The sequence below is a fragment of the Engraulis encrasicolus genome, chromosome 16 (genome assembly GCF_034702125.1).
Source record: "Engraulis encrasicolus isolate BLACKSEA-1 chromosome 16, IST_EnEncr_1.0, whole genome shotgun sequence".
NCBI classification, from domain to species: Eukaryota; Metazoa; Chordata; class Actinopteri; order Clupeiformes; family Engraulidae; genus Engraulis; species Engraulis encrasicolus.
Window position 1 is genome coordinate 27,511,404 of NC_085872.1, and position 22,375 is coordinate 27,533,778.

Sequence of the window (22,375 nt, forward strand, 5' to 3'; positions counted from 1 at the left end):
CTTGTATTTGTATTTTTTTCAATAAAAAACTATATAAGGTTAGTTATAACATTATATAGATTGTTATATATATATACGACCATGTCACTCCAAAAGCCGAATTAATGAATGGTCACTAATCCCCCCCCAACTTCAGCATATAGCACTAAATAAGTAAAATTCCACATTCATTCGAAGGATCTACGGTACATTTTACATTGTGTCATCTGTGGATGAAGTTGAGCTTGGGTTAATCTGCAGATTTGTGACGTTAATGATAATTTACAGAGGATTCATTGACCAAAACCTATCATTAGGCCTAATGCCATTTATCTGAACACCAAAAACAAACTCTGATGCCAAACATGAAGACTACTGCAATTGAAAGTGTGCATGTATTCAATTATTTGAACATGTGCAATAGATTGTAAAATTTGTCAGCTCATATTCAGGTCTTCTGGGTAATATGGAAATCAAAGTATGCACTTGTGTTTAAGTGAATTGACCATGGCATTGAGCGTGTACTAAATATGAGTGCAACAAATTATGACAATGTTTATATAAAACCCCAGTGTTTTAATACAAATAGTGTCGTTTCTCCAACTGAATTACAAAAAAAAACAACAGAAATAAAACATTACTTGTCTTTTATTCAAAAGTCATGACATCTACGTAGAACTATTCAAAAAAATAAAAACAAAAACATGTTTAAAGACATAGATGAATCACAACAAAGTAAGCATGGGAAGGGATGGTGTTGAGGCTTCACCTCTCTCTGGGCATGATTTAAGCTCATTACAACAGTGCTCCATAGAAAGAGAAGGCGGAGGACCAAACATTTTATTTCATGCATTAGACGTGGAGAATAGAAACACCCAGGTGTTGTGTTCACTCCATGGGCTCCTGGCTGTCCTGGTCCCCGGATCTCTCCTCGCTCGGCTCCTTGCCCTCTTTGCTGCGCTTTGACTTCTTGTGCTTGTGCCGGCGATGGCCGTCTCCTTCCTCACTGTCATGACGCCTCCTGCTGCTGCTGCAACAAAACACAGTGTCCATCAAAGGACGAAAGGCCATCTACTCACACACTGACTGCACTGGTGCTCATCTCATCATATGGGACAGTAAAAAGGATCTAATTTACACTCACCGGCCACTTTATTAGGAAGACCTCTAGTGCTGGGCTGCCTGGACCCCTTTTGCCTTCAGAACTGCCTTAACTGCCTACAATACTCAGGTGGGCTGTGGCACGATAAACTGGTACTAATTGGCCCAAATTGTGCAAAGAAAATATCCTTATGCCATTATATCTCTAGCCTGAAACGTTGATGTAAAGCAGGGTCGATCCATCTTAAGACTCATCAGACCAGGCAGCATTTTTCCGATCAGCTAGTGTCGTTTATGGTGAGAGCCTGTGCAAATTGTTGCCTAATTTTCCTGTTCTTAGCTGACAGGAGTGGCACCAAATGTGGTTTTCTGCTGCTGTAGCCCATTTGCCTCAAAATTTGATGTGCTGTGTAAACAGAGATTTTCTTATGCATACTTCTGTTTAGTGTTGCACCAATACCATTTTTTGCCTCGATACCGATACCCGACTGTGCAGTATCGGCCGATACCAATACTACTCTGTTTGAAATGTATATACTGTATATGAAGTGCTGCATAGGCTACTGGATTTAACATCATTGCTATCATGGCTTTGTCAGGCTGCTGCCTACCTTTGTGAAACAGGAAAAAGACTAATATTGTAGAACGTGAATCCAGTAGAACTTTATACACTTTTTAAATATCTCTGATATAAAAATAACTAAGATCAAGGCTGCGTTCAAGTGTAAAGGTGCCGGTATGCTTGCTGCAAGATACGCGAGCGCGTGCACGATTCGTTCATGAACGCGTTAACATGCGTATTTAATGTCAATTCTGCGCGCGTTGGACACGACAGCCAAATGCGTGCGTCAGGTGCAATATCTTCAAACTCGCTGGGGGCGATCGTAAGATAGACTGCGCAGTTCCACGCGTGTGCTTGATATGAAAATTACAATGGCAGCGTCTCGTTGAGTTTGTCCGAAATTTCAAACATTTGTGATCATACTTCCTTGTGGCACTTTGAAAAAGGAGCATGCACGTACAGGAGTAGTGGCAGTATTCTTTCCTCGCCCAGGGAGCCCCTCTTTTTGTTTTGTTGTTTTCCTTGCCATCTGTGTTCCCAATTTCCGCATCCCAATGCTGCGTGCTCTCTGCCCCCTGGATGATACCGCCAGTATTTTGCGTCTTGGTCAACTGCTTTTGAAGCAATCATGTGCTGTCGGTTGCTCGCGGATACGTGCGTAATTTACAGCTCGCAGCAAGCATACCGGCACCTTAATATGAGCATCTGTAAATGGTATCTGTGCCCTATGTTGGTTCTCGCCGATACCGATACCGATACCACCATTTAAGTGCAGTATCTGGGCCATGGACGATACAGGTATCGGTATCAGTGCAACACTACTTCTGTTGTGAGTGGTTATTTGACTTAAAGCTAACCTTTGTATCAGCTCAAACCAGTCTGGACATTCTTCTCTGACCTCTGCCATCAACAAGGCATTTTTGCCCACAGAAACGCCTCTCACTGTATATTTTTTCTTTTTTGGACCATTATTTGTAAACCCTAGAGATGGTTGTGTATGAATATCCCAGTATATCAGTATTTTCTGAAATAATCAAATCAAGCCCTTTCGGCACCAACAACCATGCCATGTTCAAAGTCATTTAAATACCCTTTCTTCCCCATTATGATGATGGTCGGTTTGAACCAGGGCTTTGAACCGTTTTTTTTTTTTGTTGTTTTTTTCAAACGTTCCGTTCTGAACAGAAACGGAATTATAACGTTTCCGGTTATGAGTTCCACCAATAAATTGACGTTCCCGAACCGGTTAGAACAAAAAAATATTGTTCCCGGAATGGTTAATTTCGTTCCTGTCAGCTGATTACTCCCCATAGGCCTAACTGACGTTAATTAACCAAGAAAGACGGAAGTGCAAATCAGTCAGCCTACATTCCAAATTGTTTATTCAAGCGGATGAAAAGAATATCCTCCAGAATTTTGTCGTTCAGGGACGACCTAAGCGGAGAAGCGGAGAATAAACCTCAATGATGAAAATGCGCGCTCCACGCTGACTTGGGTCACGGGGAGCGCTATGATGGACATTGTGAGTTTGTGCATATTTGAAGCGGCCATGGATGCCCAATAACGTCGAACATTCTTGATGCACTTTACACACGCTTCTCTGCAATGTCTTACAATTATGTAATGGAAACTCTGCCCTTTTGTATGACAGTGGTTTCTCTTATTTCAGATGTGGAGTGGAGACTTTGTAATCCACAGCTCTCTCTCCATTCAGTCAGAGAATGTCTGATGTCACAAAGGACGTGAACCTCAGCCGTCATGGTAACGTGCACAGGAAAATAATTGCTTTTTTTTTAGTTTGAGGAACGGTATTAACCGGTTACCATTATTTTTAAATAAGTGTTTCCGTTCCAGAACATAAAAAATAATGTTTCCGGTTTCGTTTCTGTTCCCTGTAAAATGCAAAAAGTTCCCGGTTTTCGTTTTCGTTCCTTGAACCGGTTCAAAGCCCTGGTTTGAACTGCATCAGATCATCTCGACCATGTCTACATACATAAATGCATTGAGTTGCCACCATGTGATTGGGCTGATCAGAAATTTGCCTCAATGAACAGTTGTAAAGGTGTTCCCATTGAAGTGGCTGGTGATTGTATGTCTGGCAATCGCTTATCAATGTCTGCAATAAGTCCCTTCAAGAGTTTGTTGACAGATGAGTCAGATGACACGGATTATGATCAATAGTGTAGCGTGGTGGAAGTGGAAAGAGCATTGTCCATTCCACCAACAAACTTAAATACAACGTTTCGGTCATCCGACCTTCTTCAGGTAAAGTTTCTTTAAAGGAACTTTACCTGAAGAAGGTCGGATGACTGAAACATTGTATTAAATTTGTTGGTGGAATGGACAGTGTGCGGGATTTCTTTGCACTTGACTGACATCCCCGCTGGGATAACATCCTACGCACCTGTCCAACTACAGAGGTGTGCAAAAGCGTCTTTGTTGAACGGAAAGAGCATTGTACCTTCGGGAGGACTTATGTCCCCTTTCCTCTTTGTCTCTGTGCCTCCTCTCTCTGTGTCCTCTCTCTTCCTTCTCCCGACTGGATCGCTCACGATGTCGCTCGTAGCCGCGCTCAGGAGGGTAATCACGGTACCGATAGCGCTCCTCATCACTGCAAAAAAGACAGCCCGCTTACTTCAAGCATGCATCCCATTCTACCATTCATCCCATTTCTAAAGTTTTTTTCTGTGGTCTTTTTGACTTTATTTATGATAGTACAGTGAAGATGATGACAGAAAGCGAGTGGAGAGAAAGAGACGGGGAAGTGCTGGCAAAGGACCCGGGCCAGGAATCGAACCCGGGTCGGCCACATAGACGAGTCCCCTACCGTTAGGCCACGGTAGGGCTATCATCCCATTTTTAAACTACACCAAACAACTTTGGTACTATCAATACTTGAAGTGTTATACATAAGTGAGGACATTCTGCAGTACCTTGTGTAGCCCATTGCTGAAGGGCTGTGTTCTCGCTCCCGTTCCCTCTCTCGCTCATGGGGCCGCTCTCTTGGCCGTTCACGTTCCCTTTCCTTTTCCCGCTCCTTCTCACGACGAGCGTCAAAATACCAGGGTTTGGAGTTATCCATCATGGCGGGGGGCCAGGACGCAACTGCCCCAGGCATGGGAGGTGGATATCCGCCTGAAAAACGACACAAATATGACCGATCTGTCAACAAAGACATGCTGTTCCTTCCGACTCCAATCTGGACGCTGCAGCAATGGCTGCAATGCAAATTCCCATTGCCAACCAATTAAATTGTTAACTGGCTAGCTATTCGGATTTTGAGAAATGTACCACTGGCCACTTGTACGAGCCCATCTTTGACACTGCAGTCAGTGTTTGGTGGGTCCTCTGGAAACCAAGGTTTGGCCAAGTAAGAAGTGGCCAGAAGTGAGATGGCTTGCTCTGATCCATATGCTTGATTGGCCCTAGTTTAAAAGGCCTCAGTGATGAGTGAAGGCCTAGCATTTTCAGTGGCTGGGATGCCAACCGTATGACGACCAGGTGGTGCTTCAAGGACACCTGTGCATATATGGAACTCTGAGTTTTTTGAGTCTTCTGCCAGAGTACAAAAATATTATTAACCTGTAGGCCCAGATTCAAAACTGCATGGACTACCAGTAATTGGTTTTGACTTTTTGCTACACAGACAAAGGAGAAATTGTCTTCACAAGTGCACTGGACATGGTCTTTGGATGTCATTTGACATGAAATATGAGACATGTCTACATACATGAAAGTTAATCAAGTTAATATTAAAATCATTTCAATATCGCAATGGAAACTAAACTATACACGCACACGATTCAATTCACACTTCCTTTGCAGAAAGTGGTACCAGTGAAAAAGGGAATATAATAATTCCCCTTTGTTGTGACCCTTACCTCCTGGGAATGTATATGGTGGAACTGACCGGCCATCATAACCTCCTGGATGCCCACTGCTGTAAGACACAATCACACTGGCTTGAATCCTTGCAGCAATCAACATGTCATTCACCAATGATAAAACCAACATGTTCAGGTCACAAGGTAATGTCAGAATTGAGAGGTCAAAGAAACGTATGTGAAAAATCTGCACACTCAAAACCTACTCTAATTTATAAACTCGTGAAGTGTCTGGCAAAAGCAACAATCACTATCCTTTCAGACAGCCTCATAGCCCAATGGCATGATACCAGCCTCAGACTTTTTTTTTCCTTGAATAATGAAGCGTGTGGCTTCTGCCTGAATAAAGAACACTGTATGCTACAGCATACAAAGCGACCTGCACAAGGCCTTCAAAACTTCATACACTACAAGATGGATGAGAGATTAGATTGGCAGATACTGACGTGGTTCTACCGTTGTTTGGTACACATACACAAGTATGTTAAAAATATTGATAAGAGATTAGAGGTGCATTATGCAATATGCTTAGTAGTTAATTTCCAGAATTCATGCTGCCCATTCACAAATTTTACCTTTTTCAAGAATACTTGAAGTATTAATTATGACTGGGAAAATTGCATTTTTCATACAAGAAAATGTGGATGTTCTCCATGCCCCTTTCAATTTCCAGAAACAGACAATTTCACTGCAAAACTTACTGCAATTTGGTCATACTAGTAAATATTCATGGAAAGATCAGCTTTCAATGAGCAGCATAGTAGCAATACCTATTCTGACCACAGTCCTGCATAGTGCACCTTCAAATTCATAGACAGGAGCTCACCACACACATTCAGTTTGCAATTTAACACCGAACCCAACCTTTTAATTCCACCAAGTGTACCGATGGCAATACGTGGCCTACCAATTACTGAATAAGCAGGGAAGCATGAAGCCCTGGAGTGAAATAACTTACTTTTCCATTGGGGGCATGAGGGATGGAGGGGGGCCGCCCGGTGGAGGGAAACCTTCAAAACAACATACAGATATTAACTCCACAGATATTCATGTAGTGAGAAAGACTGTTGCATGATTTAAAAATTCCATACTTTATTGTTCTCAAAAGTGAAAGTGTCCGAGATCTTACCAGGAGGAGGAACCGTGATGGGCATTCCTATGACAAAACAAGCAGAATTAATTTGGTGCAATTTTGTACCAGTTTCTCAAAACGGACACAGGCAATGTCTCAGGTCTTTACTGGATCATATCACATCACATCATTTCTGTATTTTTGTAGTAGGTGGCTACTCAGCACACACAGGCAGCAGATCAATTTGAGAACAGCAAGAATAACATGGTGCTGTAGAGGCTCACTTGGGGGTGGGATGAGTGGGGCGGCGGTCACGTTTGGCGGTGGCATGAATGGGGGCGGTGGAATGTTTGGAGGAATAGGTCCAGGTGGGAAGAAGGGGCCGGGGGGCATCTTCGCTGGTGTCGGCTCAGAGTCAGACGAGTGCTCCGCAGAGATGACCTGTGGAGAAACACAAGATGAGAACAGTCTGAGATCAGCATCAGATCAAAAACAGACTTGTCTCGAGAGACGTTTACGGCCCTTGAGGCCGTTTTATATTTTATAAGTTATAAGTTGTATTCAGGGGACCTAGAGAAGGTGGGGTCTGTTTTAAAGGCGGCTCCTTCAATATAAGCCAAAAGTGCAGGGGGAAATCCTGGTTTACATTTGAAGTACAGCCCTCGGAGGACTTTTACGGCCCTTGGTGGAATTTGAAGTGGCCCCCCGAATGAAAAAGGTTCCCCACCCAGCACTAAATCCAAAAGGACCCATGTTACTCTTCTTGATTCCTTTTGCTGCTCTTTGCTGTGTACCACTCAGTTATGTCACGTGTGATGAACCACTCTTATTCTCATCACAACCACATCTGTGTGTGTGTGTGTGAGAGAGAGACCTGACTTTGACTAAAATGTATGCAAGCGTGCAGCCTGGGCGAATAGCCGACTGTTGACTCCGCCAATCAGTCTGGCAAAAGCCATGAGGAATCCGTCTCCGTGGACGATGGGAGATGGTCTGATATTACTCTATCTTTTAATTAATTGAAGTTCCAAACTCAAATTAAAACCCATATTGTGCTTTATTAGCATGCCTGTTACGTTATAGCATTGCAAAAGCATACAAATAACTAAACGAAAGTGTGAATATACCAATCCTTAACCAATCAGTAACAGAGCTCGCGGGTGAGTTCTACGTCACCACTCTCAACTGTTTGTTGATTGGCGAAACACTGAGATAACCGAGTTCGAGGCTTTTGCCAGACGATGTGCGGAGCCAAAATCTTTGGGTGGAGTACAGAGGATGGCGTCGCGAGGCTAGCAAGTGTGTGCTTTATGGTGATATATATGCAATGATGTGTGTAATGTTTGTGTTTTTTTCCGTATTGATGCATGTATGCTACTGGACACCTTAATTTCCCTCAGGATTAATATATGATACTCTACTCTAATTATCGAGTAGCACTGGCTACCGTTCGCTGCCCAGATCAAGCACAAGGCCTTATTTGTTTATTTGTTGGATCCCCATTAGCTGTGGCAATGCCACAGCTATTCTTTCTGGGGTCCTTTTCTTCAATAAAATCAGTTCATCATAGTATTAAAAATTACATCTGGAACACAAAAAAACAATACAATAACATATTACAGTAGGCTATAAGCAAAATACATTCAAATTACACAATTTAATACAGCCTGCTAATAAATATAAATGCATCAATATAAACATCTACCCTCTTAAAAATAACTTTCCTAAAAATATCTTGAATTGTTTTTTTTAAAACTGGCTTTAGAACTAATTTGTGTGATAAAGGTTGGCATACTGTTCAATGCGGTGATCGCTCTGTATCCCACTGTTCTTTGTAGGGCATTGGTATTTGCACGGGGTACTACAAATGTCCCTGTTGTTGCAGACCTTGTATTATAAATATGGGAGTTGGACGTTTTACAGAATCTGCTATATTGTTTCAGAGGGGTTTTAATATTTAATCTTGCCCATGTTGAGGTCAATAAAGAGGCCATTAATTTATCCTCAACTTTTAGCCAGTGTAAAGAAGAGTACATATGTGTAATGCTGGTATATTGTGAGCATTGGATAATTAGTCTTGCTGCCTTGTTTTGCACTACCTGAAGTTTGGCTAGATGTGTTCTACATGCATTAGACCATAGTATGTTACAATATTCCATCTGACTCAGAACCAAGGCACTTATTACACTATTCATTAATTCTTGTGTGATAGCATTCCTACATCTTCTAACCCAGGGGTGGGGAACCTCTGTCTCGATGGCCGTTTGAGGTCGTTTTATCCGGCCCCCGATATGATTTTAATGTTATGCAGCTTCACATGAAATATGACATATTTTGTAAAGGAATATTAGAAATTACATTTACAACACAATAAGTTATATTCAGGGGTCCTAGAGAATGTGGAGACTGTTTTAAAGGTAGCTGCCTTCAATATAGGCCTAAAGTGCTGGGGGAAATCCTGGTTTGTGTTCATAATATGGCCCTCGAAGTACTTGCACGGCCCTCAGATGAATTTGAAGTGGCCCCTCGAATGAAAAAGGTTCCCCACCCCTGTTCTAACCAATGCCAGGGCACAACTCATTGACCCTTGCCTACAAAACCACCTCAGTAACGTAACGGCCCCCGCTTATCTGAAGGACATACTAAGGCCGCATCATGTTCCTGCCAGAGAGCTACGACACTACACTAACCGTCTGCCAGTTCTGCCTGCGCGCTCTAAGCGATCCCAGTCAAGACTGTTGTCAGTCATTGTCCTTCAGTGATGGAACAAACTCCCAGGGGCAGCAAGACTAGGCACATCTCTCTCAACTGTCAAGAAGCAAGTGAAGAGACTCTTCTCTTTTGTGACTATTTACTGCCCTAATGCTTGAGCTGGACAAGTCACGAGGTGACTCTCTGGCATGGTGCGTGTGTGCTACTTAGGGGGGTCAAATTGCATCTGATTCTGCACTTATTGTTAAGTATTTTTCTTGTGTACTTTGTATCGGCAAGTGTTTTAGGCTATGATTATGTCTTCGACTGTAAGTGGCTTTGGTTGAGAAGCATCTGCCAAATACAATATATTGTAACGTCTAGTGGAGCATACCACCAAATACTAGTCAAATGTAGTTAGTGTGCTTTGTCTCTGAGGTCCTACAAGGATGTCTTCAATGTAAAACATTGAATGCATCTGAAGACATTTCTCCATAGCAGTTGGACACACAAGCAACATCAATAACCACGCCATGCCACTTGGCGGCCCTGTGGCAAAAACCTAATTATGGCATAAAAAGTAGGCAAACTAAGATTAATCTAATCTCCAAGGGAAGTGGATGATCCTATAAAAATACTGCCAAATCTGCAATGGTTGTCTACCTGGATGTTGTTGCCTTCCTGGTTGTGCCGGCGCCGTCCCTCAACCCGACTGATGGTTGCCGTCCCTCCACCGATGACGTCAATGGTGCCACTTGTCTTCCTAAAGCAGAAAAGCCACAAGACACACACACAATAAAAATATTAAAATCAGCACATGAACCTTACAACACAAAGAAAAACAAAACAATCTCCATCCGTAAATTCATTCAGAGGGCAACAAGCATGCACACATTTCCCAAAACACAAGACCTTCCCATTAACTCAGGTTAACAACTACACGTGGCCACACACAGCTTTATACAGGTACACATGAAATGTCTTCACCGTGATGTGCAAGATCAGCAAATGTTTTTTGCAATGGTGTGTGGAGTGCAGTGTTGCTATGGTGATGGTCCAGCCGTGCTTAGGGCTAGTGGAGACAGTACAAACCGTCTTTACGATTTCTAAGACTAAGTGTACGTGTTTGCCTGGTTGAATGCATTGGCACTGGAGGCCGATTTCAGTGTTTCACGGAGACGCATGAGTGGAAGTTTAGATAATGCATGAGGGCTCTCGGCCACCATCGGCCCCCTCTGGGATGATGACATCACGACCACGAACTCTCCCACTTACGTATAGTAGGACATGTCCTGATTGCCAGGGGGTGCCCATTGGGGAGGGGATATCCTATGGGCGCATGAGCAGAGGGAAGACAAGAGTTACCACTACTAGCTGCCCCTCTTCAACACAACAGCACCGCAGTCACAGAAGGACGCAATGCTCACACCTTGGGGATGGTTCGATGTAAATACATGCTCTAGTGACAAACTAGGGTAACATTAACCGAGGACATGTGCTTCAGAGGAGACGAATGGCTTTATTACTGCAGGCGAGCATATGATCTATTCTACATTCTTTTTTTNTGTAATTATATTTTTATTGGTAACCAGTAGGTTTACAACATTACAGTGAAGAGATGACTTTAAAAGGTGCCTTCACATGAGGTACAATAAGCGACAGATATATATAAAAAAACAAAAGACATTCAACATTGCTGTCGTTCATCACTTTACATGAGTTCACAATAAAGTATAAAATGAAGAAAAGACAAAATGAACTTTCTCAAAAGTTATACAAGGATATCAATCCATTTAGTTTCTTCTCTAGTGCAGTTTTTTTAACCTACTGTCTAAAGAAAGTTTTCTGGTACCATCAACAAAACTATGTACAGAACTGGGATGAATAGCTCTATTAGATACAAAAAAAAGACAGAAGGAAAAAAGAGTAGGATACTTCAAATGAAGTCAGGACGTTGGGATCCTATGAACAAAACAAATCTGTTCCAAAGGCCGCTGAAGTCATTTTGACGCATTCTGAGTGAATATGTCAATCTCTCCATCTTGTACACATCATATACTATATCTATCCAATCATCCACTGAAGGTGGTTGGGGCTTTAGCCATTTACGTGTAATAGCCTTTTTACATGCCGCTAGAAGGATTGGTATCAGCCTCGCATCACTTGGGTGGAGATCTAAGTCATGTGGGAAATTGCACAGATAAAGAGTGTCAAAACTGAGAGGAATAGTAATTATCAAAGAGTCCTGTATGATCTGGTGTACCTTCTTCCAATATTCAGTGAGAGATGGGCAGGACCAGAAAAATATTGATAGTGGTTTGCCTCAGTAGTATGGCACTGCCTCCAACAGGCTGTATTATTAGTGTTATAACTTTTTTGTTTAGGGGTGAGAAAAAAGCGAACCATATTCTTCCAACTAAATTCTCTCCATGCCAGAGATGTAGTTGTTTTCCATTGTATTTGGCAAATAGAATACCAATGATCCTCTGACAGAATGTTACCACTCTCCTTGTCCCACCTTTGCTTGATGTATAAAGATCCTTCAGATTTTCTTTTAGAAAAGTAATTATAAATCTTAGATATTGTCTTAATAATATTTTCAGATTTATAAGCAGAAATAAAACAATTTTATCATTCCGTCCTCCAAGTCTATGTCTTTTCTGAGTTTTTCAAAGTGATGACGCATTTGTAGGAATCTGTAAAAATCCTGACGTTCCAAATGGTATTGTTCTTCCATCATCTGGAATGTCTTTAATGATTCCTTGTGCATCACAGTGCAATAGGCTGTAATACCATTCCTCATCCATACCCTAAATCGCGCATCATTCAAAAATTTGGAGGAAAATCACTATCAAAAGAGCACACCCTTAATATTTTTGCAGTTTCCTGTATATTACATTGCTTTTTGGACAAGTTTCCATATTTTAAAGATAGATTGATAAAGGGATTCGCCCTGTCCAGAAGATACTTGATTAGTACGTCATCCGATACAATTGCCTGGAGTGGGATACTGCACATAGCTAATTCTAGGTCCTTCCACCTAGCAGAGTATCCAGGGTTGCACCAGCATATGATGGGTCGTAGCTGAGCAGCATAGTAGTATTCCAGTAGGCATGGGAGCCCCATTCCCCCAAATTTTTTCTGGAGCTGTAGGGTTTTATATTTAATCCTTGGCCTTTGACCATTCCAAATATATCTAGATATTTGCTTATCCCACTCGACAAAGTGTTGTTTGGCAACCTCTATAGGCAAAGTTTGAAAGAGGTACAGTAACCTTGGCAGGATATTCATTTTAACAGAGTCAACTCTTGAGCCCAAGGTTAAAAAAGGAATGACCTGCCACCTTTTAATATCTTCTTTTATTTTGGAATTCAATGGCTGGTAGTTTAGCTGGAACAGTGTGTCTAAATTTTTAGGCAGATGTATTCCTAGGTATTTTATTGATTCATTCTCCCATTTTAATTGGTATCTTTGTTTAATGTCTATGGGAGGTTTATAATTGAAAGCAAGTATTTGTGTTTTTGATAGGTTTAGCTTATAGCCAGCCATTTTGCTATATTCATCCATGCATGACATCAGTCTGGGTAGTGATGTAGAGGGCTTTTCTAGGTATATTAAAATATCATCAGCAAACAGGGCCAACTTCTCCACCAATGGCTGAAATCCCTCGAATAATTGTATCTTGTCTAATCCATTGACTTAAAGGCTATGAATATAGCAAATAAGAGAGGGGAGACAGCGCACCCCTGCCTGCACCCTCGCTGTAAGGAGAAAGATGTTGTTAGATCGCCATTGACCCGGATTTTCGCTGTTGGTCTGTCATATAGTGCTTCAATCACTTTTATAAAATTCTCATGAAATCCAAATGTATTTAGTGTTTTATAAAGGAATTTCCACGAGACTGTGTCAAATGCTTTAAAAGCATCCAAACTTATCAGGGTTGATTCAATATTATTTTCTACAATGTGTCGTATTATATGCAATGTCCTTCTTATGTTATCTTGCGTTTGTCTCTGCTTAATAAAGCCAGTCTGGTCCAAATGGATTATGCTTGGCAGGCAGTTTTCAAGTCTCCTTGCTAATATTGATGTAAATATACGATAGTCCACATTTAATACACTTATAGGCCTTAGATTTTCACATTCTTGTCTATTTTTACCTTCCTTGGGAATAAGAGAGATGACTGCTTCTCTCCATGATGGAGGCATCTCATGTTTTTTTAAAATCCAGTTAAAGGTTGTCATTAGTCTAAACACAAGTTTGTCCCTCATAATTTTGTACCATTCGGTCGTGAAACCGTCCAGGCCAGGGGAGCTACCCGCTTTCAGTCTTGTAATCGCCTGGTTAATTTCCTCAGTAGTCACTTCAGCTCTAAGGATATTGTTATGAGCCTCCGTAACTGTTGGTAGGTTAAGTGACATTAAGAATGTGTCAATATCTTCATCATTATTCATCTGCTGTTGGGAATATAGTTTTTTATAGAAGGACACTAAACACTGTTTAATTTTCTCTTGCTTATATTCGATCTCCTTAGTCTCTGTGTTCCTTATTTTGTAGAGTGCACTGTCAGCTTGTTTTTTCTTTAGCCTATATGCCAATAGTTTGGTTGCCTTGCCCCCAGCCTCCCAGTATTTCTGTTTCAGATAAATTAGTTTCTTTTTTACTTCCTCTGTCAATAGGCTGTCAATCTCATTTTTTACAGTTTTTATGTCTCTTTCAGTGTTAGGCTCCAAGTTGTCTTTATGCTGTCTTTGTAACTGCTTTAATTTTTGCTGAAGATTATTTAATCTCTCTTCTCTCAGTTTTTTAACATAAGATGACCGTGCTATAATATTTCCTCGCATTACTGCCTTAAATGCATCCCACAGCATGGGTGGCTCCACCTCCCCTGTGTCATTTATCTCAAAGTAGTTGTTAATTTCCTTCTCTAACTCTTCCTTAATAGGTACACTATTAAGTATACTGGAATTAAGCTTCCAGTATGTATGCTTGGCATGTTGATGTAAACTAATGGTGAGGTATATGGGACTATGATCTGAGATATCAATGTTTCCAATATCACATTGGTCAACCCTATGTCTGTCTGTGTTATACATAAAGAAATAGTCAATGCGTTAGGGGTGGGTATTGGCAAAGGGTTCACGATTCGATGCGCATCACGATACACATGCCACGATGCGATTCTATCACAATGCATTGTGATTCATGTACTACTGTGATGCATTGCGATATTTACTTTAGTAAATGTGTAAAATACAGCTTATTTGTCAGTTGCTGTGTAGCTTTCTTAAGTCAGTTCATTCTATTTAAGCATTCTATCATCTGGGAGAGAGCTTACATCACAACAGAAATATTACCTATTCTCTACTGAACAAAATAACCAGTGGCAAATCGAATTTTATTATTATGAAATAATCAATTGTCATGAATCCATGCAGTATATTGAGAAAATAAGTATCACGATACCTTGTCATGAATCGATGCATTGTATCGTGAGAGTAAGTATCGCGATGCATCGATATGACGATTATTTTGCACACCCCTACAATGCGTGTGTATACTGAGTGAGGATGAGAGTAATGAGTGTAGTCACGGTCTACTGGATGAAAGTCTCTCCATACGTCAATAATTCCCATTTCCCGCATTGTGACATTAATTTTCTTGTTCATTTTGGTTTGTCTAACAATTGGCCTTGATGAGTCCAATTTTTCATTAAGTTTCACATTCCAGTCTCCGCCACATATGAAAATTCCTTTGGCCTCCAGTGTCATGATATCAAATATTTTTCTATAAAAATCCCACTCACTATTTGGGGGTGCATAGACATTGAATAATGTAACCACTATTCCATCTATTTTTCCCCTGACCAAGACATATCTACCCTCCTTGTCGGTTTTTTCTAGCATATGTTCATAATTAAGAGAGTTACTTATTAGAATTGCAGTTCCTCTCCTATTACCAGATTCGTGTGATGAAAAGAAAACGTGTTTAAACCCCATCCTTCCCAACTTAACATGTTCAGTGCTATTTAGGTGGGTTTCCTGTAGTAAAGCAATTTGAGTTTTTTCTCTCTTTAACTTGGATAATATCTTACCCCTTTTTATAGGATTATGGATCCCATTAACATTAAAAGAAGTAACTTTTATCCTCCCCATAAGATTTTCCCCTGTAAAGATTTACTAATCATAGAGCATTCCTCCTCTGCAAACAATGAACAAAATGAACAAAAATAATAAAAAGAACAAACAAATAAAGTTTCAGTATCATTTCCTGAGGCTTCCAAGTGACAGGTACATACTATGACCTTGATAGAGCCAGGTTGGTATGGCTCTGAGGGAAAATCTCTGTCAGAGACAGAGGGCCCTCGCCTATGTTGTTGGCATTTTGAGAAAAGGGTCTGCATGACCGACACAGCTCCCCCCTACCCCCCCCCCTCCCACACTAACATGAATTGCTAAATCAAACGTAAAAGACCGTCTTATATTGTGCTTATTACTTCAAGAAAAGTTCAAGAAAAATGTCCGCTTTGTATGCCCTAAAGAGCCCACATTACTTTTACCTGAATCAAACAGACATGTCACCCTATTGCAAGGCTTCCACATCCTGAATGAGATTGCGTGTGATCAGGTCTCCTCTGCGTGAACCGTCCATGGCAACCTGCCATCCAACGCGATTCAGTTCTTTGCTCATCTTCTCCTCGTCTGAAATGGTTGTTTTAATCCCGATTGATTGCAGATCTTCCGCGGCTTGCCATGCAGAGCTGTATGTTCTTACACCATCTTGCAGATGCACCTTCAGTTTAGCTGGGTATGGAGTCTGAAATCGGATGTTCTTTTCTTTCAGTTGCTTTTTAATATCGGAGTATTCGCGTCTTCTCTTTTGTACCATGGGCGAATAGTCATGATCCATGTAGATCCGGTTCCCCTCGTATTCCAGATTGTTCGAGCTCCATGCTTTGGAAATCACCTGTTGCTTTTGCTGATGGTCGACGAATCTCACTATCAGTGATCGCGGGGGAGGAGGGGAGGCAGGCGGTCTCCCCTGTTGCCCCGTCGGCTGGGTTCGGTTTGAGCGAGCTCCCGGCTGGGTCCGTGTTTGCTGAAGAGATCTGTGCGCCCTCTCGATCATAAGGGGAGTCTCTCTGGGCAAGTCCAACAGTTCAGTCAAAAACGTTTCAGCCCATTTAACCACATCGCCCGTCTCCTTGCCCTCTGGGACTCCATATATCCGCAGATTATTCCTGCGAGTATAGTTTTCCAACGCTTCGCATCTTTCCTCGAGTTGCCTTTCTCGCCGCAGAAGGTAGCCCAGCAGGCGCGAGGAGCGTGCAGAGTCGTCTTCTACCTGATTAATTCGGTCCTCGGCCTCTGTTAGTCGCTCACCCAGGTTACCGACTGTTTGTTCCAAGGATTTTATGGCCGATGTCATGTCCGTCAATTTTTCGTTGTTCTCTTGTCTGAAATGTCTTAGTTCGGCCAGTATCGCTGCAACATTATCCCTCTCCTGGTGCGGGCTAGCTGTAGAGTTAGCTTCATCTAACGTTCGCTGAACATAGCTAGATTTTGGTTCTTTACCCTTCTTCCCGTCCATTTTTCCTTTCTGAGTTTTGCCGTGGTGACTCATTAGAGCTTTATGAATTATTTTAAACCATTACTTGAATCTCTATAACGCCCCAGAGTGAGGGGAAAGGTTCAGGGGGTCGCAGCTCAGTTAAGAAGCAGCTGCCATGTCAGTCGACAGAACCGGAAGCCGATCTATTCTACATTCTAGGTTAGTTCTCTCGAAAAATTGCACGATTCATCTGGGACAAGATGTTAGATGCGAATTTAACTCCCAATACCATTACAGCAAATGACATATATTCTTTCCCGGGACTGAATATACCGGTACATAACTGGCAAAGACCAAGACCTAATCAAAAAACTACTGGGGCAAGTCCCCTTAAGTGTCTCAGTGATGCCCGACCTCGAAGTCATATTCTTAAAAAGTCCCTCATTGGTACTGTGCCAGTAATGTTGAAATGGCTTTAAAAACACCAAGCAGCTGAATTGGAGTGACAACATCTACAGGCACATGTCCTTCTAACCACATGTAGCAGCCAAAAAGAAAGACAAGTTTACTCTTATGCCTAAAAGGGATTTTCAAATCATTTAGCAGAAGAACATGCGGAGTGACTGTGAGTGACATAGTATCTGCACAATTCTCCTGGTTTAAGAGTGGTTCATACCTGGTTGTGTTAATTGCAGATTTGTACACGTTTGTTGGGCTATTGAAATCTGTCTTGGTTGTGTGCGGAGTAATGTTCACTATTTCCTTTTCAGTATTTCCTGTCCGTCCCTGTTGCACCTGAAAGCAGGAAAAGGGAATATCAAAATAACAAAATGCATTAGAAGTCATTCACATTTGGGACAAGTCCAACAACACATAACAATATCTGGAAGGCCTTCCTAAGTGTTATTTTTCAGTTCGTCTTATATGATTTGCAGTGTGTCAACATCCATACATATGGGGTGTCTGGTTAGTCACTCCCAGACTTACCATGATTTTGCTGGTATTTGAGGACATAATTTCCAAGCCCATTCGAATTCTCTTCTGTTTGTCACAATACGCTTTAAACGTATCCTCATTGAAGCCATAGTTAAAATAGTCAGACAGGTCAGCACCTAGACGAGAAAACATGCAATTGTTAAAAAAGCATTAGTTGACATTGCTCTATTGTCAAGAGTTACACTGTAGGTAACTGGACTTCAATTTGGAGTTTGAAAACATTTTCTCTGCTTGACAGACTTCAGCAGCAGTTACTGTAATTACGTCATGCATACTTCCACCTCCACAGTTACATCCATGGCAACATCCCTGGTAGTGTGTGAGCGAGTAAATACACCCATAAACTTCATGGATTCAACATCCTCTCACCTGGTTTTCTCCAGGGTTTCTCTTCAAAAGACTCCATCTCCACCTCCAGAACTGGAACACCATTGATGCTCCCAGGAGCTTCCAGGTCCACACCCTTCAGCTTTGCAGTGACTTAAGAAGAGATTTAACACATGACTCACTCCTTAATCATACTACTGGGCTATATATTCTGCCATTTTTATTTCAAACCTATGGAAGCAAGACGTGTGTTGTGTTCACATGCTTTTAGTCATGATATTACCCGAAGAAAGTGAGAACATACCTGCCCCATAGCCTCTGCTTCCTGGAGTTTTTATGTTGAGGTTAACTGGTGTGGCTCCATAGGTCCTGCAACACATACAATACAATTATGCTGCAATCACCTTGGCGGTCTTGGAAGTCAAGTAATGCTAAACCAAGTATGCGCTTTCAAAGAATATTTAAGAGAATGCGTACGTGTACTGCGGAGCTCCGGTCTTGATGTCACCAATGGTAACCTGCACGTCGTCATCATCGTCGTCACTTTCACTGTCGCTGTCCTCATCATCGGCATTCGCCTCTTTCTAATGGGACAATCATTAAAGGATATCATAAATGCACAGTTAAATGCTGTCCTGAAGATCAGGAGGAAAGATACACATCTTGAGTCTGGATCTACATTAAGTTACCTGTTTTTCCACCCCATTTCCAGTAGTCTCGTCCGTGACGGGGGCAGGTGCAGGAGCAGGAGCACTAACAGACAAAAACGCACAAGTCTGTCAAGGTGCTGTATTTCCACCACAATACTGACAAAAGTGCACGCAAGGGATGAAATGGAAACATTGTTTTGACCCACCTTACAGCTGCGGTCAGTTTTGCCTCTTCCTCTTCATTGTCTTGCTTTTCATTTTCATCTGCACACCAGAAGAAATACATTAATGTTCATCTGGTGGTGGTTTGGACTAGACCTTGCATCACACCGATTTCTTTCTTTGATTCAGGCAGAGTACAATCATATTTCATCACTGATGGCATGCTAACATCTTAACATGGGGATAAGACTTGTGTATTTCAAGTCTTTCTAAGACAGTTTTAAAAGATTTATTTCAGAACTCTCTTCTTCAAGAGGATATCCATTGTCAACAGGTTTGTGGGCATACATCCGTGCTGTAGTTAATTATGATCATCTGAGCTGAAAAATTAGAACTTTGTTCAGTCAGTGGAAATCTGGTCAGGGGTTACGGCAAAGAGATACATAGACAACAGTCTGTGTGTTGCTTCAGGCAATCAAATATGAATAGTAACAATGAGCCAAAAGCTTGCTTAATTGGGACATGAGTAAGGTAAGCGTACCCATTAAGCCCACCAAAATCTAAATTTCTTGGTTTTTCAATCATCTTCACATATATTTTTTGTGAAATGATTTGTTAAATAGTAAGATTTACCTCTCTTCTCAATGTTTATCACGGAGTTGATGAATATTTCAAAGTACAATATGAAGATTTTTTACGAGAAAAGTGAAAAGTCTGAATGGGCTTAAATGGTACCATTGGTACCATTTAAGCCCACTTGTGTTCCAAATAAGCTCATGTAGTTATTTCTGTATCAAAATACCTGGTGAGGTGTGCGAGTTGAGTTTAAACAGTGTAGCCTACATGGCATAAATGGTTTCAGACCAAAATATTATTCCAAAATGTAAGATTTGCTAAAAAAATAATGCATAAAACCTAATTAAATATTACAGCATCTCTTACTTCATATACTTCATAAAATTCTTCATCCAAACAGAGAAATTTATTTTTTCTTATTGATTATTGTTAGTTCATTACATTACGCCTTTTTAACCAACAACTTGAGATTGTACACCACTTTTTATGTTCCTCAAAGGCATTTTTGGGTTAGCATGCATGCCAGCTTGCATGCATTTCAATGGGGTGTACCATTTAAGCCCACCTAGTACCCATTAAGCCCGCCTATACAAAAAGCTATTTTATGGAAATAATCAGCTCCACAAAACATTTCATGATGCATTTCTTTAAAGATCAATGCCAAACAAACTGGAATATGCTTAGAATTCATACCTAACCACCTTAAGTCTTGTGGTAGAGTAAGATAAAGATGGTGTGTGGTTGTATCAAGAGAATATCAGCGTTTGCTAGCTCATAAAACACATCTTTTCATTTGAAGGGAAATGCTATAATTTAGCAAAACACTGCACATATACATATATAAATCATTACATTTACCTCTTAGTTCACTAAATATGAAAGTATTTTCAAAACATTTCACTTAACCTAGCTGAAATTCTATGATTTCTGACATGTCCCAAAACAGCAAAGTTTTGAGGCGACTTCTTGTCAGTAGTCCTGAGACAGGATTCACTTGGACGGGGATGACTCAACGATAAAAAATGTGATTTGTTTGCAATAAAAAAACATTTTGTGAGTTACTAAACCCTTTAATTGGATAGGGTGAAGAACAACAAAATCCACCATTTCCCTTTCTTTAAATTGACCTCAGAGTTGAAAGTGGGCTTAAATGGTACATGGGCTTAATGGGTACGCTTACCTTACTACAAATCTGATTGGTTTCTTGATATTGGCTAGTGCCAAACAAGGGTGTGTACCGCGTCAGTAAACTGCGTACAACACATTTTGTTATCCATCATGGCAGTCATGGGTCGGTTAGGGCATCAGACTTGTAGCCCAAAGGTTGCCGGTTTGACTCCAGACCCGCCAGGTTGGTGGGGAGAGTAATTAACCAGTGCTCTCCCCCATCCTCCTCCACGACTGAGGTACCCCTGAGCATGGTACCATCCCACCGCACTGCTACCTTGGGGTGCCATTGGGGGCCGCCCCCTTGCACGGGTGAGGCATAAATGCAATTTCGTAGGGTACAGTGTTCACTTGTGTTGTGTGCTGTGGAGTGCTGTGTCACAATAACAATGGGAATTGGGCATGGGCTATCAGACTCACACAATAGAATAATCTTCTGAAATGAATAATTATCAACTTGGTAGAACTAACTAACTGTTAGCCTGTGAAACAAAAATTCAAACCTTGTGGCCCCTACTGACACACCAATTCTACTTGCGCCTTTTCTTTCACCGCTTTGCCAAGCGAAGAGGGGTAGCCTACTCTTCCAGGGCCGGTTGTTGACAGAAGTGACCTATGAGCTCAACACAACCATGTTCGACCCAACTTACAGTATAACGAATGTTTAACTACAGGACTATGTATTTTGATTACTTTTTGGATGCTGATAACACAGCATGCCATTTCAATTCAAACATCACTACTGTCCGTGCGATGATAGTGTTTGGCATCTTACTATATTCATGTCATTGAACAAAAAACATGTGGCCCTACTACTTGCATTTGAGCGCGCGGAAAAGTCACTTGCAATGGTAAGTTTTTCACAGCGTTGTAAATTACACTGCGCGGGTAATTACTACGAAGACTACTGTAGTAAGCTGCTAACTTACAGGACAGTAATACAACTCTGCACCTACTGTTATGCTATTGCTAAACCTTGCTGCTACTGCGTTGCATCCAACAGGACTAGCGTCATTAGCAAGCGTTAGCATATCACGTTGCACCAACATGTTGAGCTGCTAGAAAACAACCTCCCGGTCGTGTTGACACATTAAATGTCAAAAACTCAATGCTACAAAATAACAAGAAAACATATTTAATGCGAAACTACACAAACCTCCATACAGCCATTCTTCCTCTTCGTCACCCGTTGTGGTTTTATCCGTCTCCTCCGCAGACATTTTGAATGAACGAAATCCGTGCAAAGTTACACTTGCTTAATAAAACCACAATAAACAAGCACTTAAGTATGCTTGTGTGCTTAGCACCTTCCAATTTAACATCAAACAAAATCTACATGTTCGATAGTCAGACGGACCTCATAATGCTTCTATTTAGTGTAGTAGAATCAAAGATAAATAGCCGGGGTAGCACTAGCAAGACATTAGTTTGTAATTCATTTCTTTCCGAGCAAAGGAGGAACTACTTCCGGTTTACAAAAAGGGGCGTGTTGATTGTCAACTAGAACCCTGCTAGAACCAAAGAACGTGGTTCTTTGCTAGAACGCTGCAGTGAGCTCAAAACCATGAAGTTAATTTAAGTGTCTTTGATGTGCTTTTACAATAATAATAATCATAATTATAATAATAATAATAACAATAATAATAATGAGCTTGAA

The 22,375-nt window shown here is 41.2% G+C and overlaps 1 protein-coding gene across 3 annotated transcripts; it reads right to left on the reverse strand.

Moving 5' to 3' along the window:
• Positions 1-609: 609 nt before the first annotated feature.
• fip1l1b (FIP1 like 1b (S. cerevisiae)) lies at positions 610-22,238 on the reverse strand. Of its 3 annotated transcripts, none has more exons than XM_063219205.1 (17): positions 21,875-22,237; positions 19,020-19,077; positions 18,853-18,916; positions 18,641-18,747; positions 18,468-18,532; positions 18,206-18,316; positions 17,828-17,952; positions 17,517-17,635; positions 10,565-10,618; positions 9,953-10,052; positions 6,883-7,039; positions 6,656-6,682; positions 6,485-6,536; positions 5,524-5,582; positions 4,576-4,777; positions 4,104-4,253; positions 610-1,006 (listed from the first exon to the last, which is right to left on the reverse strand). In XM_063219205.1, exons 1-17 carry the CDS (start codon positions 21,936-21,938, stop codon positions 868-870), a joined length of 1,653 nt encoding a protein of 550 aa, XP_063075275.1. In that variant the 5' UTR covers positions 21,939-22,237; the 3' UTR covers positions 610-867. The 3 variants fall into 3 exon arrangements, with proteins under 3 accessions (XP_063075275.1, XP_063075274.1, XP_063075276.1); XM_063219204.1 differs by having other exon boundaries at positions 610-1,009; XM_063219206.1 differs by lacking the exon at positions 10,565-10,618 and having other exon boundaries at positions 610-1,009; positions 21,875-22,238.
• Between the last annotated feature and the right edge of the window lie 137 nt (positions 22,239-22,375).

Excerpts from the sequence above, each read along its gene's own strand:
- fip1l1b (XM_063219204.1), bottom strand. The coding sequence starts at position 21,938 with ATGTCTGCGGAGGAGACGGATAAAACCACAACGGGTGACGAAGAGGAA. Across the intron at positions 18,917-19,019 it reads AAACTGACCGCAGCTGTAAG|TGCTCCTGCTCCTGCACCTG; the intron begins GTGGGTCAAAAC and ends TTTGTCTGTTAG. Across the intron at positions 17,953-18,205 it reads GAAACCCTGGAGAAAACCAG|GTGCTGACCTGTCTGACTAT; the intron begins GTGAGAGGATGT and ends TTTCTCGTCTAG.